We start from the raw sequence: 18,866 nt of genomic DNA, 5'->3' as shown, positions 1-18,866 counted from the left end.
GGAGGACTGGGGCAGGCGCTGCAGGACGTGGTCTTACCATCCGGGCTGTGCAGTGCGGGCGGGGTGTGGACGGCTGACATGGCGGGGGTTCCGAAGTGAACATCCCAGAGGAAGGCAGAGACGTCACATAAACGAAGAGTGTGAGTGTGTTTGTGGAAAGGGAGGTGGCCCGGTGTGTGTGTGTGTGGGTGGGGGGGGGGGGGACAGGGTGCACGGGAGGAAGGAGGAAAATAAAAGGAAGGGTAGGGTCAGAGGGGGACATTTTTTATGTTAAGCTGCACAGTGTGGATTTTATTCTGTATCCGAGGTGGAGAGTTACACTTCCAATCTGGTGGGATCGCCGCAGTTAGACATAGAGGTGAACAGAGGGTCGGTGGTTAGGAGGAGGGAGGTAGCGTAAAGCTGGTTAAGGGAGTGTTGAAGCAGTTTCCCGAAAGAGACATGGTGGAGTTGAGTGTTGCCGGGAGAGGAGTTGAGGCAGGAGAGGTGAGAAGAGGATGGGAAGAGGGTTTAGGAATAGGGAGTCAAGCGCTGCCGGTCTTTGAGGATGGCCGGAGCTCAGGGCCCAGGTCCCTCATGGACTCTTAGTTTAAATATGAATAATCCCTTTCCATGAAGCACACACTCGGCTGCTTTCCTGGGCTCCTGCACAGCACAGGAAGAGCATTGTTCCAATTCCAATTTGAATGGACTCTAGCCAAATGAAAAAGGCACTTGCTATTTTGTTATTGTTTGTTTTTTTATTGTTTGTAAACTCACCATTTCAACATCCTGGGTCCCAGGCTAGTTCTACTTAACTGCTTTCTTTTTCCTCCCCTTCCCCCCGACCTCAGACGGGGACCCACTGCACTTGCTATAGCGAAATTTCTCAGTGGTGTCAACTGTTTCAGGGCTCAAAAATGAGGACTGTTACCTGCTTCATGGAGGCCAAGAGAGGATTGCTTTTGGAATACTTTTGAAAGAGAAATGTCCATTTAGAACACCATTTCCATTGTAGCATTCCTTTCTATTGCTGTGAGACTGTGAAATGAGACAAATTAATGAGAAGGCCAGATGATATGTCATATAAACACTTTGGGATCTATTTTTAGGTAATGTTAATCATCTATAGAGCAGAATGTATTATGAAATATTAGTATTAAAGTTATTACAAATGATACTGTGGCTAGAATAAATCACTCGGTAACTTTTAAACTAGGTATTCACTCTTTCTTTAAGTGACCTGTCAATCAAAACGAGTACTGGATATTATTACTCATTTAAAAAAAAAATCTAACATACAGCTCTCTTTCTCACACTCAGGACAGGGCTGTTTACTCCAGACATGGCGTTTGAAGCAATAGTTAAAAAACAAATTGTGAAGCTGAAAGGACCTTCCTTGAAGAGTGTAGATCTGGTAATGCAAGAATTAATCAACACCGTCAAGAAGTGTACCAAAAAAGTAAGCTTGAATTACTGACCTTTCCAACAAGTTTCTGTTTGGTTTACCCCTCTTTCCCACCCTGTCGCATGCCTCCCTTTGCCTGGCTCCCTCCCCTCCTTTGTTAGAGAAGGTGGTGTGTTTGCTCAAGGGGAAGGTTGTGAAAAGTACTGAGTGGGGACTTGATCTCCTGATAGACAGCATGTTGCCTTCTATCATCCATTCCACATAGGTTGCTTAAGCAGGTCAACATCACCTTGGAAGAACAAGGTGAATGCCCTAAACTAATTTTCCTTTGGTCTATAGATGAGGGTAATTGTTAGGGGAAGGGAATCATTGATATTGTATATATTAGCAAGGAAAGTTTCCTAAATTTACATGAATTCCACTTGAACCTGGACATTCTGGGAAGGGGCAGGGTGGTCTAAGAGCTTAGCCTTGGGAACCTTGATTCAAATCCTGGCTTCACCTCTGTGTGACCTTGAATCCCTAGAGGTTTATAATTTCTCTGAAATGGGGATGATAATAGTAAATATAATACTACCTCAGTGCAGATTAAACAAGGTGATGCCTGAGAACCACAGGGCCCTTAATGCATTAACTACAGTATCTGCTCAGTCAATGGTGGTTAATCTATCAATGGCCATAACTACCTGTAACACCTATTGAACCGGGGGACTCCTCACTGAGGAACTTGGCAGAAGTGTGCTGGATTCCACCCATTCTATGGGGACAGGAAAGGAGGGCCCTGTACTAGAAAATGCAGGAAGGGGGTTAGTGATGATGTTTGGGGTGGGTAGACCTAGCCCCATTACCATTAACACTGGTACTTTGGTCATTTCTTGAAAGAATAGATACTTCTAGTTTGTCAGTTTTGTTGCTTTCCCCTTTCTGTATGGTACTACGAGTAACCTCTCTGGAAATCCAGTGTGGAGCAGGAGAAAGAATGAGAGAGACAGATAATGTGAATGAAGATGAATTTTGGTCCCCAGTGACTGGCAGAACAACTCAGATGAAGAAGAGACGTAAGTGGTGAAAGAGGAAAGCACGCTGAAGTCTTAGACATCGGTGCAAAAAAAGCAAAGGCGTTCCATGGCCAGTGTGGGGTCCAGAAGAGGCTCCGGAGCTACAGACCAGCTCGAGGCCTCTCCAGTTCTCCACCAGGCTCCTTCCAGCCTAGTCTCTGTTCTCCAGAATAAGCCAGAGAAGCAAAGGGATTGAGGAAAGGGAAAACATGCACCCGGGGGAGAAAAAACAGTCTGCACCAGCTCTCCATTTGGGAACCTGAAGCCAGTTAATAAATAATACTCCCCGTCCCCTGTCCCTGCCTACCCCTCAAAGTGCACGTAGTCTTGTCTCCTGACCAGTTAAAGCTCTCTTCATTGGACTCCTCTTCACTGACTTAGGGAATTAACCAATGCTCTATTCTCCATCGGCCACCCAGCCTGTCTCCCTCAGCACAGAGGTCTTCAGCCAAAGGCCCCTCCAGGTGCCCAGGCAATGCTGCCCCACCAGCTAAGCTGGCCTCTTTCTGGGGGTCCCTTGTGTCGCATCCGTCCTCAAACCTGTTTAGTTAGTTGTAGTTCTTCTATAAACTATGTAGTTTAAATGAAGAGTAAGTAAAGTGATCAGATGCAGGAAAAACCGAGTTTTGTTCCTCTGAAAACTCAGCTTTGGAGAAACTTGATACAAGGTTAGCTACGTAAGCTTTGCCATCGCCTGGGTCTAGGTGGGACATGGTTAAAAGACATGGGGGAGTCGTACAAACCTAGATGGGCTCTGCGTTCAGCTTCTCCCTCTGCTTTGAAGAAAGCAAACTTGTAGATAACGGATGTGGTTTTGGGAGACAGAAGATGCATAGCTTCTCTCAGCAGATCCATATGCTGGGAACGGGCCTTGGCCTTACATCAGAAGGTTGGCACATGTGTGCACGTTTATGTTTTGAGTTATAGAAAGTGTTTACGGTATGTATGAATCATTTTTTTTTATCATTTCCCATTGCATCCAATTTACTGAAAAAGCAGCAGTCGGTCCTGATGGCATGGGATGAGACAGCTTGTTCTGGACACTTGGTTTCTGTCCTTCGCTGTCCACCCTTTGAACCGCCCTTTCCATTATGCTCTCTGGATCGGTGGTGATTGTGTATTTGTACTGTCTTCTCAAAATATTTTACAGTTTGCCTTAAATGAAACCTCACTTTTCCCCCAAGATTACTGTTTACCCTACAGCTCTCTTCACTGAAGAGCATTTATTGGCCCAAACGCAAAGGATCTAGGGCCCAGATCATTTGTCATTTGCCTACTTCTTGTGTGGCTTCCAAAGATTGTGCATTAACTTTCCTGTAAAGTCTCCCGTAACATCCTTTGGCCTCTGTTTTCTTCCAACCTACCCATCTCCTCCTGGTTTTATTTTCTTTCCTGACCATTGTTATCAGTCTGTGTCCAATCAGAAGAAAGTTGAAACCCCAGTATGATTTTTAAAAAATATATATATTTATTGATTTCAGAGAGGAAGGGAGAGGGTGAGATAGAAACATTAATGATGAGAGAGAAGTGTTGATTGACTGCCTCCTGCATGCCCCCTACTGGGGATAGAGCCCACAACCTGGGCTGGAATCGAACTCGGGACCCTTCAGTCGGCAGGCCGATGCGCTGTTCACTGAGCGAAACCAGCTAAGGCGACCACACCATGATTTGATAACAAAAACCAAATCCTGTCTACTGCCCTATTCCTCTCCTTTTCTTCATGGCCAGTCTTCTTGGGAAAAAAGGTAGTTTATGCTTACTCTCTTTACTCCCTCATCTCCAGTTAGTTCCTTAACTCTCTGAAATTTGACTTCCACCCTCCTACCACTCTGCTGAAATAATTATGGCATGGTCATCCAGAGACTGATTGCCAAATCTAATGATATCCTTATCCCTGATACTGTGGTCCACTCTCTTTTTGAAGCTGAGTCCTCTTTCTTCCATGGGTTCGCTTCCATCTCCTTTAAGAGCTCATCCACTGTGGCCTGCCTCTGCACACTGACCTCCTGTGGAACTGACTCCTGGTTTCCTTCTGTCACTGTCCTTTCTCCTGACAGAGCACGTCTCCCACAGCCCAGCTGCCACATAAAATATTCTCGATTCCCAAATCTGTACTTCAGCTTGAGCCTCTTTCCTGAGGCTGTCTACTCTACAGACTACTGCAACTACTCTCTTTTCTTAAGACGCCGAGCAGTTTTTCTTAGAAAACTAAATTAGTCCGCTGGCCTCCTAACTGATCTTTCTACCAGTCTGGCCATTCTCAAACTCATCCTCCCATAGCTGTCAAAGTAGCCCTCTATGATACGGACATCTGTTCTCCCCGTTGTCTCAGTATTTACTCATTGGCTCTTCATACCTTGGGAGAGTTCCATTCATTCACGGTTGTGCGTAGTTTTGCCCTCTGGTCTCTAAATACTTCTCCGGCCACACTTGTTGTCACTGTCTGCTAGCTCCAGTCATTCTGAGTGGTTTGCATGCTCCGGAAATGTTTTTATGCCCTTAGCATTTGCACACGTGGTTCTCTTTGTTTAGAATGTCTCTTTCCCTGCCTGTCTTCACCTGCCATTTCCTCTCTTTTTTTAAGATCCAGTTCATCATTGTCTCTTCCCCCAAAATCTTCCTGTGGGTCATCTGTGAGCCCTTCCTGGTCCCCATCCTTACTCGCCTCTCAGGGCTTCCAGTGGTGCCCGGTGTTCACTTCATCACAGCAATAATGACACTGCGTTGTCACTTGTGTGTCATTTCTTTGCTTAGGTGAATGCCTTCTCTTGCTGATTATAAGTGCCTTTTATTTATTTATTTTAATTTTTAAAATTTTCATTGAATTTATTGGGGTGACATTGGTTAATGAAATTATATGTTTTAGGTGTGCAATTCTATAAAACATTATCTGTATATTGTATTGTGTATTTACCACCTCAAGTAAAGTCTCTTTCCATCACCATTTTCCTCCCTTTATCCTCTCCCACCCTGCTTTCCCTCTGGTAATTGCCATACTGTGAGTTTGTATGTATGAGTTTTTCTTTTATAAGTACCTTTTTAAAAAAGAGCTGTATCTTTTATCTTCGTATTCCTGGCACCTATCCTAATGACTAACTGTACATAAGATGCCTTCTACAAATACTAACCATTTAGATGTTCAAAGGAGAGCCTGCTGCTAAAGAAACCTGTGCTTCGTTTTTAAATAATATTTTTATCATTCTTTTTAAAATGAAAATTGGGACAGGTTTTCTTTCAAATACCTTTTCTTTGCCTTGTTCCTCATTTTGATGTTCTTGTTGTTTGGCCTTATTATATCTACAAGTTTTTTTTACTTCAGAACTGGTCTTATTAAAATCTTTTGCAAAGCAAAATAATTCCAGTTAAAGTTGAGTATGCCAGGACTTTATTACTTGACCCCTTTGCACATGAGCCACAGAAAGGTGACCATACAATTTATCATCTAACACAGTTCAGTTCTGAAATTGAAAGGGGAGCGATTAACACTTTCCCTGGAATAATAGGAGTGAACTAAGACTCCCCTGGTCAGTCTAACGCAGGCGTCCTCAAACTATGGCCCGCGGGCCACATGCGGCCCGCCGAGGACATTTATCCGGCCCGCCGGGTGCCACTGCCTGTCCTGCTTAGCAGCCGACTCGTCCCGGGCCCGCAGTGCGCATAGGAATTTGTTCATAGTTGTTGTTTTTTTTAAACTATAGTCCGGCCCTCCAACGGTCTGAGGGACAGTGAACTGGCCCCCTGTTTAAAAAGTTTGAGGACCCCTGGAACGTATAGTTGCTCTAGCTGTATTGTGACTTTATATGTAAAACAACAGTATTTTCATTTTCAGGTCCTCATGGTGCATGCCTTATGTGTAAAATATTTAATTTCTCTTTCTTAAACCACGTAAACAAACATCAGTAGAAAACATGGGAATTATGTGTGTTCAAATAACAAAGCACAGAGCTAGATTCTAACCTGCACTTCCTCTGTGCTGTTCCTCACTGTTGTCTCTGGGAGGATAGGGCAGGAACATTCGAGCTTTATGAGCTGTCTGGCTTCTCTCCAGGAACATCTCCACTTCGGACTTTTCTGGGCATCTGCTTCCAGCTGCTTTTCTTACCTCCTCTCCTCTAGAGCATCATCACGGGGTGCTAAGGTTCTTTTCAGGAAATACAGAGAGGAACATCTTGTTTTTTCAACCACACTTTAGCAACTGTGCCATTTATTGGCCTCTTGGGAAACCACATTCTTGGATCTCCATCAGACCAATTAATTGATTTTTTTTTTCCACTGCTGAGAAAAAAAGAAAAAAAGCTTTGCAAAGAAATAAGAAAGATACCTTAGTTGTTTGTTAGAAATACAGAGAAAGTTTTCATTAAAAAGGTCTGCGAGAAGAGATGCTGGGTTTTGTGGCATGTTAGGTGAGTAAATATCTGGCCTGAATACCTACAACTAACTAAACGTTGACTCCGAAGTCTTGGCCGTGGCTTTCGAAGGCCTCCAATGACTTGCCCTTTCCATCTCTGAACTCCTCCCACTCTCCCCTTCCCTCCGTCCACTCCAGCTACGCTGGGTCCTTGTTTCTTCAACAGGTCAAGGGGACATGGTAGCAGGGTCTTTGCACTTCTCATTCCCAGGGTGGGAAATCCTCTGCCTCAAGATACCTGCACAGCTCACACCCTTGCTTCCTTCCAGTTTCTGCTCAAATGCCACCCAATCACAGTCTTTCTCTGACTCTTCTAGAATTTACGGTTGTGTGCGTGTGTGTGCGCGTGCGCGCACACACATCACTGTTCATCTACTTACCAAACTTTGTTTTCCTTTATGGCACACATGACCACATAAGTTATACAATATATGCCTGTTGTTGTTGTTTTGGTGGTGGTAGAGGAGGACGATTCAGAGACTTGAGAGTGTAAGCTCCATAACTTAGCAACTTGGGTTACTAAGCTAATCACTATTTCCAGCCCTTAAACAGCCAGGTTTTCAACAATAACCATTGAATGAACGATCCAAAGAATACACGAATCACATCTCATTGACTCGGCAGGTAATGGTTGGCTGAAGCTGCCACTTGGTTAACTTTCCATGAAAGGTTGTAGGATGAAAGAGAAGAGTGACACATCACCCTGTTCAGATAGGTTTTCTCTCTACTGTGGTTTTGACTCTGTTAAAAGGCTGGCATTCCACCTCCTCTAACAGCTGCCCAGTCACACAGACGGGGTTGTGCTCTGTGTATAGTAGATGCTTCGAGTAATAGGTCATGGTACTCAGGTTTCAAATCAGGCTGATTATTAAAGTACAAACCTTTTATTGGGTATTATAGGGAATTCAAGCCTGGGATTTGGCTTGTAAGGGGTGGGAACAGCACCTTTTTGATGTTGGTGTTGCCTGTTTCTTAAACCCTTTTTAAAAATTGAGATGTAATTGGCATGTAGCACTGCATTAGTTTTAGATGTATAACAATAATGATTTGATATTTAAATACATCATGAAGTGATCCTCACAATAGGTCTAGTTAAGATTCATCACCACATATAGTTACAAAACATTTTTATTCTTGAGATGAGAAATTTTAGGATATTCTCTCTTAGCAACTTTTATATGGACCATACAGTATTATTAACTACTAGAGGCCTGGTGCACGAATTCGTGCACATTGAAAGGAAATTAATTAGAATAAATATTTTAATATCGTTATTTGTCCTTTCTTTATAATAGAAGTATCAACCAAATTCACAATTGACAATGACATATTGAAACACCCTTGTATGATTGGTGCTAGTGAGAGCTTTATATGTATTAGCCTTTTATATATATAGAATAAACTTGCTTAATTAGACCTGCTTTCTAATTTAGCTAAACTTTTTCCAGCTCAGTAAAGCACCCCGACTTCTCTTTCAGGTAATTGTCAGCAACACAGCAGTAAATATCAACATGAAGCAGATTATTATTGTAGATCACGCAGGGAAAACAAAGGGTAAAATATTTAACTGCAGCAGTGTTTGACTATATTCTGTGCAGTGAGAAAACCCAAAGTCATTTTCAAGGTCCACCATTTCTTCTTTTCAGTCGGGTCAAGTTTCTAAGCTTTCTAAATCTCTGTTTTCTGGCTAATGAAAAAGAAAATAGGATTCCACTGAGTCTTCTATCTACCTACTCCATGACTTCTGTGAGGATCAAGTGAGATGAAGCAGGGAAAAACGCTTCACAGACATTTGGTTTAAGTGTAAAATGTTTCCACCTGGCTGTAAAACAAGTCGTGTTCCTGTGTTGAAGAAACTCCAAGGAGGCTAGTCGCTGGGGACAGAAGCCGGGCATTGCTATGTGACATCATTATCTGGCAACCAAAGCCATCGTTTCTGGGCTGGGCTGGGTGTGGGCCGCATTTTGTGCCATGGGTCTCAGCAGCATTGGCTGCGATTTGGTAGGGTGTCACTCTGGGGTCGTGGGGGGGCCTGTATCCCACTTGGGGGAAGCCGAGTGTTGCCGAGTGGGCACCAGGTCCACAGTGCCGTTTCTTTGCAAATGGCCAGTGTGCGTCACGGCAGCTCCTGTGTTGAGCATCTGCCCCCTGGTGGTCAGTGCACATCATAGCGACTGGTCGGATGGTCAGACACTTAGCATGTTAGTCTTTTATATATATAGTCATCATAGTGTATATTACATCCCCAGGATTTATTTATTTTGTAACTGGAAGCTTGTACCTTTGATTCCCTTTACCCATTTGCCCACCCAACCCTTCCTGGACTCTGATAACCACCAATAAACTGTTCTCTGTATCTATGAGCTTGGTCTTTCTGTCTGTTTCTGATTTATAAGTAAGATCATACAATATTGGTCTTTCTCTGTCTGACTTATTTCACTTAACATAATGTCCTCAAGGCCCATCCATATTGTGGGAAATGGCAAGATTTTCTTCTTTTTTATGGCTAATATTTCAGTAATCTCATCTTTTAATCCCACAAATCATTAAAGGATTTATGATCTTTGTAATTAATTCTTAATTTATAATTTACCATTACCCCTGCTTTTCCTCTTTCTGTTTTGATTTTTCTTTTTAACCACTCATTAATATGTCTACCAGAGATAAACTTGGAAAGAGATGAAAACCTGTTTATTATCTTTGGGTATTATTTTGATATAGTGTCACCCCCACTCTGACCTCTTGTTTGGGTACTTTTTGAATTACTTAGCAAGGTTATGTCTCTTCTGAATACCTTTTAGTTTTACTTCGCCCCGGCTTGACCTGTTGGTTTTATTCCTTAGCATTTGCTAAATAACATGAGTTTTCATGTCTCTGCTTAAAGAAATGGTATGTGAGGTATATGATGGATGCACATACCAACATACCACATGTGGTCTTCCTGTATATATCACATCATTTCTCCCACCAATTATCGAAAACATTTGACCTTTAGAGATCTAAGATTTGTCTACATGGAAAAGGAGAGCTAACAGTATTGTTTCCTCTTCGATTGCTTTCCCCAAGGCCACGGAATGGGACCTGGTGTCTCCATTCTATCAGCTTCACTTAGGTCTTCTGAGACTTCCTGTATGCCACTCCTGAAATTTAGAACACTTTATAACATATTTTCCTATTTACCCCTGCACAATTTCTCGACCTCTTTATAATAGAATTGTTTCTCATCTTTGATCACCTTTGTAAATGCTTCTGTTTTTCCTTTTTTAAAATAACAAATTTGTTGTGCCCAGGTAAGCACTTTTTTCATCTCCTGAGTAAATACAACATTATGTTATATATAGCTAAAGGATTACTAGGGATTTGGGGGCAGGTTTTAATAGACAGAAATGGAATAAAATTATTGTGTACTTTTAGGAGCAGTAAAATCATTATTGCTGCTCTGTTTGTAGTGAGTGGCTAACAGTGGAAAGTTTATAGCTTTTTGATCAAAACAGAGCCCATATCTGTAGTTCAGCCAAACCAATCAACTCTCAAGTCATGTGCATAAAAAACGTTTTGTTCTGGTTTTAGTTTATTTTCTCAGTGATGTGTGCTATGGAACTATGAACAGATGGCTACCTAATGACCTGAGTCTTTGCTTAAGGCATCGAACTAGTTACTCTTGAAGGTATGGAAATTTTGCCTGGTCTCATGCCTGTTCCAAGGGAAATCTGATAGCATGGCTCTCATGATTTGATTAATCAATGGTTAATAAATTTAATAAGTGTGTAATTTTTGTTTTATTGGATAGAAATGTCTTTCAAGTGATTTTTTCCCCCCTCTAGGGTAAAAGTGGTTCATGCTTAAAATTAAAATTTTATATTGAGGTCCCACCAAAATAATTAAACATTACCCTAAATAACTCAAAACACTGGATTTTATTAAAACATTTTTATGTGTATTTTTAAAAATTATGGCACTGCTTTCTCTCAGAATATGTACAATTAAACTTTTTTCTTAGAATTCTGTATTTAAAGTTTTGATCACTAAAATTATATATATTGTTTTTTAATCTCTTCCTTTTTAAGAATATTCAATGTAATTTGAATAATAAACTATGTAGAAGTAATTTACCATTTGATAGATGGCCGGTTTTGTTTGGAAGCCTCACTATCATAATTTAGGCATGAAATCCTCTAAGGTCTCTTCAGAGAAGGTTTGGTCATTTATTTCTTTCTCTTTTTCTTGCTTTTTATAAACCATTTATTTTTTTGAGTTAGACTTGATCTATACAGTCAACCTGCCACATGGGACTGTAAGGTTTTTAAAATCAGGTGCTTTGACGTCAACTGAACCTACAGTTGGCCTATAGCACGGGCTCAGTGAATGTTTGTTCAATGAAGGACTAATATAAAATAAATTTAGATATATAAAACGATTATAGCCAATAGTAAATCCTTAATTCCTTGATCCTATATAAATCAATTTACCAGAATATTTAAATAATGAATATGAGACTAAAGGTCTGAAGATGGTGTCTTCTAGATCAATATTTTGACCTATGTGATTAGAATTTTGATGACTTTGTAAACTTCATACAACTGTAGGCTTTTAATTCAGCATCCATAGTGAAAGAGGTTAAAAATTTGAATGATTTAAATTGAGAAAATGTATTGCATCTTAAGCAAGAGACATAGAAGAGATGAGGGAATGAATGAGCAATCAGAGGAAATGAATGTACAGTCAAACTCTAGTATCTTTTATTTATTTATTTTTTAATATATTTTTATTGATTTCAGAGAGGAAGGGAGAGAGGAAAAGATAGAAACATCAGTGATGAGAGACAATCATTGATCGGCTGCCCCCTTGCACGCCCCCTATTGGGGATCGAGCCCACGACCTGGGCATTGTGCCCTTGACCGGAACTGAACCCAGGACCTTTCAATTTGCAGGCTGATGCTCTATCCACTGAGCCAAACCGGCTAGGGCATTTTTATTTATTTATTTATTTTTATTTATTTTTAATTTTGGAGAGAGAGGGAGAAACATGGATGTGAGAGCATAACATCAATTGAGGGATCGAACCCACATCCCGGTCATGTGCCCTGACCAGGAACTGAATAGGCGACCTTTTGGTGCACGGGATGCTGCCCAACCAAATGAGCCACTTAGCCAGGCAAACTAGTATCTTTTAAAACTAAGTAAAGGGCTGTGCACCCTGAGCTAATGAAACAAGTGGCAGAAAGTCTAATCAGAAGTCGTTTGAATATCAGTAGGATGTTCCATTGTGGATTACAAAGAATTGGGACAGGAGCATTGCATTAGAGAGCCAGCAAAAACATTTTGATTTTACTTCTGCCTGATCTGCCCCTGCTTACCATTCTAGCTTTGCCTAAAACCATCCTCATCCCTGTCTGTGCTGACCTTTTACTTCTTATTTTTAATTAATCTTTATTGTTGAGATTATTACAGATGTCTGTCTTTCCTCCCCCCCCCCCATAGCTTCTCTCCACCCAGTTCCCACCCCACTCCAGGCCCTCGTCATCCTATTGTCTGTCCATAGGTAATGCATACATGCATATAAGATCTTTGTCTAATCTCTTCCTGCATCCCCCCACACCCCCTTCCCTCTGAGAATTGTCAGTCAGTTCCATTTCCATGCCCCTCATTCTATTCCATTCACCATTTTATTGGAAGCCTCACTGTCATAATTTAGGCATGAAAGCCTCTAAGGTCTCAAATTTCTTATTCATTTGATTTTTAGATTCAATTATTGATAGATATGTATTTGTTGTCACTTTATTGTTCATATTTTTTTTATCTTTACCTTTTTCTTCTTCCTCTTCTTCAAGAATACTCTTCAGCATTTCATATAATCCTGGTTTGGTGGTGATGAACTTTAGCTTTTTCTTGTCTGTGAAGCTCTATCTGACCTTCAGTTCTAAATGATAGCTTTGCTGGGTAGAGTAATCTTGTTTGTAGGTTCTTGCTATTCATCACTTTAAATATTTCTTGCTGAAGATAGTGTAAGGAGCCTCTGGGACAACTTCAGGTATGCCAACATCCGAATTATGGGGGTGCCAGAAGAGGAGAGAGAGCAAGATATTGAAAACCTATTTGAAGAAATAATGACAGAAAACTTCCCCTACCTGGTGAAAGGAATAGACTTACAAGTCCAGGAAGCGCACAGAACCCCAAACAATAGGAATCTAAAGAGGACCACACCAAGACACACCATAATTAAAATGCCAAGGGCAAAAGACAAAGAGAGAATCTTAAAAGCAGCAAGAGAAAAATGGTTACCTACAAGGGAGTGTCAGCTGATTTCTCAACAGAAACTATTCAGGCCAGAAGGGAGTGGCAAGGCATATTCAAAGTGATGAATAGCAAGAACCTGACCTTTTACTTCTTTCACCATTCGTTGCCACTGTCCCCAACACATGTTCCTGTGCCTGGCAAGCTCCATTGTCCCACAACTGTTCTCACACAGCTTTCCCTGACTAAGTCCTCTTCTAGATTAGGGTTCTTTAAACATCCTCATTCATCCCATTCTTTTTCTTCCGCATGTTGAAAACAACTGTAATTCATTCATTCACTTTTGCAGACTAGATTTCGGACAATTATTTGCATAATTTAGATGGTATAAGTCAGTGGTCGGCAAACTGCGGCTTGCTAGCCACATGCGGCTCTTTGGTCCCTTGAGTGTGGCTCTTCCACAAAATACCACGGCCTGGGCGAGTCTATTTTGAAGAAGTGGCGTTAGAAGAAGTTTAAGTTTAAAAAAATTTGCTCTCAAAAGAAATTTCAATCGTTGTGCTATTGATATTCGGCTCTGTTGACTAATGAGTTTGCCGAACACTGGTATAAGTGATTGAAATGCATAATTTCTACAGTTTTGCCAAAAATATGTATATGCAAATATAACTCTTGGGGAAGAATTAAAAATAAATGAAATGATCTTTGTGGTTTCTGGAATGGATCATCATCAAAAGGGTGACAGACAAGACCCTGCTCCGGAGTCTGAGATATCGGTTGGAATCTTGGACCCATCAATTTTAAGCTGTTTAGTCTTGGGCAAGTTACTTAACCACTCTGTGCTTTGCTTTTCTCCTCTACAAAATGGGCTTAGTAGGATCTATTATTTTGATTGTTGTGATTTTTTAATGAGTTAATTCATGAGGAGTTTAGCACACAGCCTGAGACAGGGTGAGCCCTGCCAGTCATTGTCATCTTTTCATGCTCATTCCAGTCCCCTTCATCTTTGTCCTTTCTCAGGTGCTAACTCTGTAGAGCATAGTGCTACATGGTATCTGGGCTTCTGTTTCTTTGTAGAGAAGTTTCCTCTGGGTACTATAGTTACCTCTGGTTATAGCTCGAGGAGCCCCTTCTCTCACTCCACCATTCTCTAGAGTATTCCACTCCTGCTTCCAGAATTGTGATGCATATCTTTTATAAAATAAATAATTTATCTCGTCTTCTTTTTTTTGTGATCTAACTTTTGGAGTATTAACGCTCAGATCTGTTTTTCCTGACAGCTGGCAAACTTTCCCAGGCTGTGCGAGGAAACGGAGCGGATTGTGGCTAACCACATTCGGGAGCGGGAAGGGAAGACCAAGGACCAGGTGAGGAGAGGCCTTCTCTGGTGGCCGGGGGCCTCATGGGAGTGTAAGGTCTCCCCAGGGAGGTCTGCTGGTCTCCACCAGTCGGCATTATAATGGGAAAAAGAATAGTTAGAACATAACCACATATGTTTATTTTTTTTATTTATAAATTTTATACATGTGTTGCTATACTAGCATCTTGTGTATGTTAAGGATATAAAAAATATAAAGACTTTAGTAGGAGGATACAATTGAAAACACAGTAATAGGAGTTCCATTATTTTTTCTCAGCACCCCATAGATCATAATGTGTACCCCAAGCATGTACACAGTCCACTTTGAAAACCACTAATCCAGAAACAGCACTTTTTCTTACTTAAGACAGGGTTTTTAAAATTTTGATGGGCCCAGAGATGGGAGCCAAGATAGTCCTAAATTCCTAAAATGCTATGCAAAATATTCAGTGTTCTGATTTTCTTTGAGAATAATGGACAAAGCTACTCATTAGCATACCCAGGGAACCTTTCATTGAAAAATAAAAACTTTTCAGAACAGCTCCTTTAAACATTTCTAAACTATTTTGTAGAAGAATATGGTGTGTAAGAATTGACCTTGAAATTGTCTTCCAATTCCAGCTTGGCTCTGTGAATCCAAAAGATTCTTTTCAAGTGAAGATAACTCATTAAAAAAAGGGAAGGACTCCAGGAAGATAAAAGCTTCTTAAATTTAGGTGGATTTTTTTCTGTTATTTATAAGACATTATAATGGGGAACATGATGGTTTTCAGATGCTGGTAGAGGCCAGGACACAGCTGCAGGTGTGACAGCAGGGCGAGTACCCTGTTCTCACAAAGTCACAGCTTGTCCTTATCAAATCACTCTAGGACCTGTTTTCTCATGTATGACATGGGGATGTAGGCCTGTGTGCTCCAGGAAGTCCTCTAGAAGTTATAATGGCAAGATTTTGTGGTTCTCAGGTGAGTGGGAAGAGGAGGAAGGCAGAATAGAAGAGAGAGAGAGACAGAGCACAGGGAACACGTGCAGTGGAGGCTGAGGTGAGAGGGTGGGGTGGAGGGACAAAGTGGAGGGCGGGGCTGGAGGCCCAGCAGTACTGTTCTCTCGCTGAGCTGCAGATTCATTACCACTACTTTTTATCTTAGTGCTTTGAAAGTTCATTAATCGTTATTCATAGTTTTCACTTGTTTTCCAACATTCACACCTGTGGAGAGCCAAAAGTGGAGCAAATAGGCTTTGTGACTTAGCAGGGATAAATAAAATCAATGTTAACTCAGGAGCCAGTGAAATCAAATCCACATATGTCATGCTGAGACCCGAAGTTTCCCCACACCTAATGTCATGGCTGCTGCCCGACCAAGAACACTTAGGTTCTAGTCAACTGTGCGAGAACTGACTTTGAGTAAATGCATAACCATTTTAATTTAGTGGCTTTATTCTAGAAAATTTAAATGATACTATATCCTACTTAGCTCTTCCCTGAGATAACAATATTGAGGGCAAAGTAGTATCATTATTATCTTTGTGTTCATATCTAACTGAGTTGTTAATGTCTTCCTGTTTCTTGGCGTTGTTAGGACTGTGGGCCCCGGGTTTCCCCGGCCCGAGTTCAAACCCAGATCTTCCATTTACTTGCTGTGTAAAAAATAGGTTATGTGGACATCTTCCCACCTCGGTTTCCTCACCTTCCAGTGGGATCATGATGGTAGTTAACCACAGGCATTTTGTGAGGATGAGACGCAATAACCCAAATATGGCTGCAGCTCATCCATCATTTTAGTTGTTTTTCCCAAAGAGCCATGATACAGTGGTTATGAGGAAGAATGACCTTTTCTCCTTGCAAGGGACCTTGTCTTTCCTCTGTAACTCTTACATGCCGATTAATCAACTCTCCAAGGGGGAGACGAGATGGGTGGGTGTCTCCTCCCAAGTGACCACTTCAGGTGGCCCGAGGAAGCTAACACTTGCCACCTCTGACAGGGACCTATGTGGAAGCACGCCTGGTTCGGCCGTGTGAACATGTCCATTTGCACAGCTCTCACATCTGCGTCCTGCACTACATACTGCCTTGGTGCCCCCCACCCCTGCCCCTGTGGTGATCGAGTGGCCAGTGTCCTCAGGCCTCTGCACTAGAACTGTTTAGAGGTGTTCTTATATATATATTTTAAATGGAACTATTACAAACTTCTGCTCTGGCAGCTTTGTGGGAGGAAAAATTCTTCAAAATTAAAAATATGGAAACCCATAAATCAGTCTGTGAATTTTTTTCTAAAACAGAGGGCTTTTGAGTACCTGTATGTGCCTGCAATTATCCCAGGTGCTCCCAAACATGAGAGTGCATGTTGAAGTGGTCAGCTTTGTGGGCGATGAGTGTCCCCAAGGATAGCTTTACTTTTCTTCAACTCCATATTCAATAACTGTGGGTGAGAAAGGCACTGAGAAACTCTGAGGAAGTGAAAAAAGTGAGAAAAAAATGTACTCTTTTCATCCCCCATATGTGACCTGGCTCTTTTCCTAGGATGAACACAGACTCCTAGTTTCCAGGAATATGAATGAGAACAGCCGTAGTTTTTATTTTTTCCACTTTTTTTCCTACACTGCAGTCCAAGTGAATGTGCGAGAACGTCCAAGACATTCATGACAGCCCTTGGCAATGTTGAGAATTATGTAGATATTTTGCTCTTTATGTTGGTAACAATTGACTTGTGCTTCAATTTGATGTTTTTTTTTCATATAAACTCTGACCAAGTGGATTTGAGAGTATAGCAGAATCTGGCTTCAGTATAGGAAGAATAGAGGCACTACCACAGATAATCTAATAAAGATCACTCTTCCTAACTCTTCAGTTGTCTTCATTTACAGGAGAAACCAAACTATCTGATGGTAGGAAATTTTTCATACAAGTATGATGTTTCTGGCCTAGTAGCTTTAACTTTATGTTTGGAAGTGAGGGTGGGTTTGGGGTGATCCATTTACTCATTTTGGAAGGTCCTCTTGGGACTCACAGCAGGATTTGGTGAGGGGACCAGTTGAGATTCCCCACAAAAGCAGAGCCTCAGAGCCCACAGCATTGGGTAGTGCATGAGAAACCATGACCACATACTAATTACATGGGAATAAGTTGTGCACTTGAAAACAAGCTGTTGTTCGGAGCTGGGAGATAGTTCTAAAATTTACAGCCACAGGGATTTATTGGACACTTGCTATGTGTATTGTGCTAGGTTCTGGGGATGAAGTGGTGAACAAGACAAATGTAATCCCTGTTCCTCTGAAGCTGACAAGGGATGCAAACAGACAAGTGATTAATTGGTGCTAAACACCACAAATACGAAGTGTAGGCTGCAGTATACGTAAAATACGACACATAGGCTACATGAGAGTAACATCATCATTCATCCCAGAGGAGGGCGAGGGTCATGGAAGAAGTCTTCCCTAAGGAAGGTCCCATGGGAGAGCGATGTGTAGACTGTGTCAGTGAGCTTTACCGTGAGTGCTCTGCTGCGCTCCAGTGTCACCTTCAGTGGAGGGAGGCAGCGTGGGGTCATTGAGGTCATTAAAAGTTCACTCAACAAAGTCTAGGAGCAGAGCTCTGGAGGTACATAGGCAAGAATTCTTAAGCATTGCTCCCTACCAACAAAAGTCAGCATTCTAGGAAGACATGGGGACTGTTGGGAGAACAAAAAGGAAACTTAGGAAGGGGAGGGCAGTTTTGAATAACTCTGGAATAAAGCTCTCTTATAGTTTCTGCTTGTCCCACTCTCTTCTTGTTCTCTAAGTCTCCTTGTCTCCCACTGAAGAATGTTTTCTACAGAGGGACCTTCCAAGTCTCGGACTTAGAGTTTGTATAAGCATCTTGTGATCAGTACATTTTCATGTTTACTGGAACATGTATCCACTTCATTCCTTGACAAATCTTGGCTGGATTCAGGCTATGTTCTAGTCCCTGGGATATAGTAGTGGCTACAGCAGATGGGGTCCATTAAGTCGATTTGTAAAAACTTCCTATGTCAGCTAGTGGTAGTGCTACAAAAGGAAAACGAGCTCGAGTCATAGGACAGAGAGTAAGAAGAGTGCTAATTTAGACAGAACGGGCCGAGAGGATCCCCTGATGAGGTGATCTTTTAGCAGAGAACTGACTGAAGTTTTGCTGTGATGATGAAGCTTATTGATCTCAAGAAGGCTTTCTATTTATTTGTATATTGCATTTTTGAGTGAGTCAGTGAGGTACTTCTGCTTGCTTATAGGGAGCTTAACGAGATAGAAGAGGAGAGGAAAAACAGGAGAGGATATTGCTATTTTAGGGCTAACATATGGTGTCTATGGGAGCAGGAAGCTCTGAACAGCTCCTCACTGGCCTTGCCATGTGTCCTTTTATACATGTGTGTCCTATTTAACATACATGCCCTTCTTTTGAACATC

General features: G+C 41.6%; 1 protein-coding gene across 4 annotated transcripts in view; it reads left to right on the top strand.

The window, feature by feature from the left end:
- The window catches only part of DNM3 (dynamin 3), a 386,126-nt gene that overhangs the window by 122,006 nt on the left and 245,254 nt on the right, over positions 1-18,866 (top strand). For all 4 annotated transcript variants that reach the window (XM_080649442.1, XM_080649441.1, XM_080649440.1 and 1 more), the window contains 2 exons: positions 1,303-1,441; positions 14,368-14,454. In XM_080649442.1, coding sequence (XP_080505568.1) covers positions 1,303-1,441; positions 14,368-14,454 — 226 coding nt within the window. The remainder of the gene's footprint in view (positions 1-1,302; positions 1,442-14,367; positions 14,455-18,866) is intronic.

Source organism: Plecotus auritus, assembly GCF_963455305.1.
Source record: "Plecotus auritus genome assembly, chromosome: 12".
NCBI lineage: Eukaryota > Metazoa > Chordata > Mammalia > Chiroptera > Vespertilionidae > Plecotus > Plecotus auritus.
Note: the sequence above shows the minus strand (reverse complement) of the source record. Positions and strands in the feature narration are given on the sequence as shown.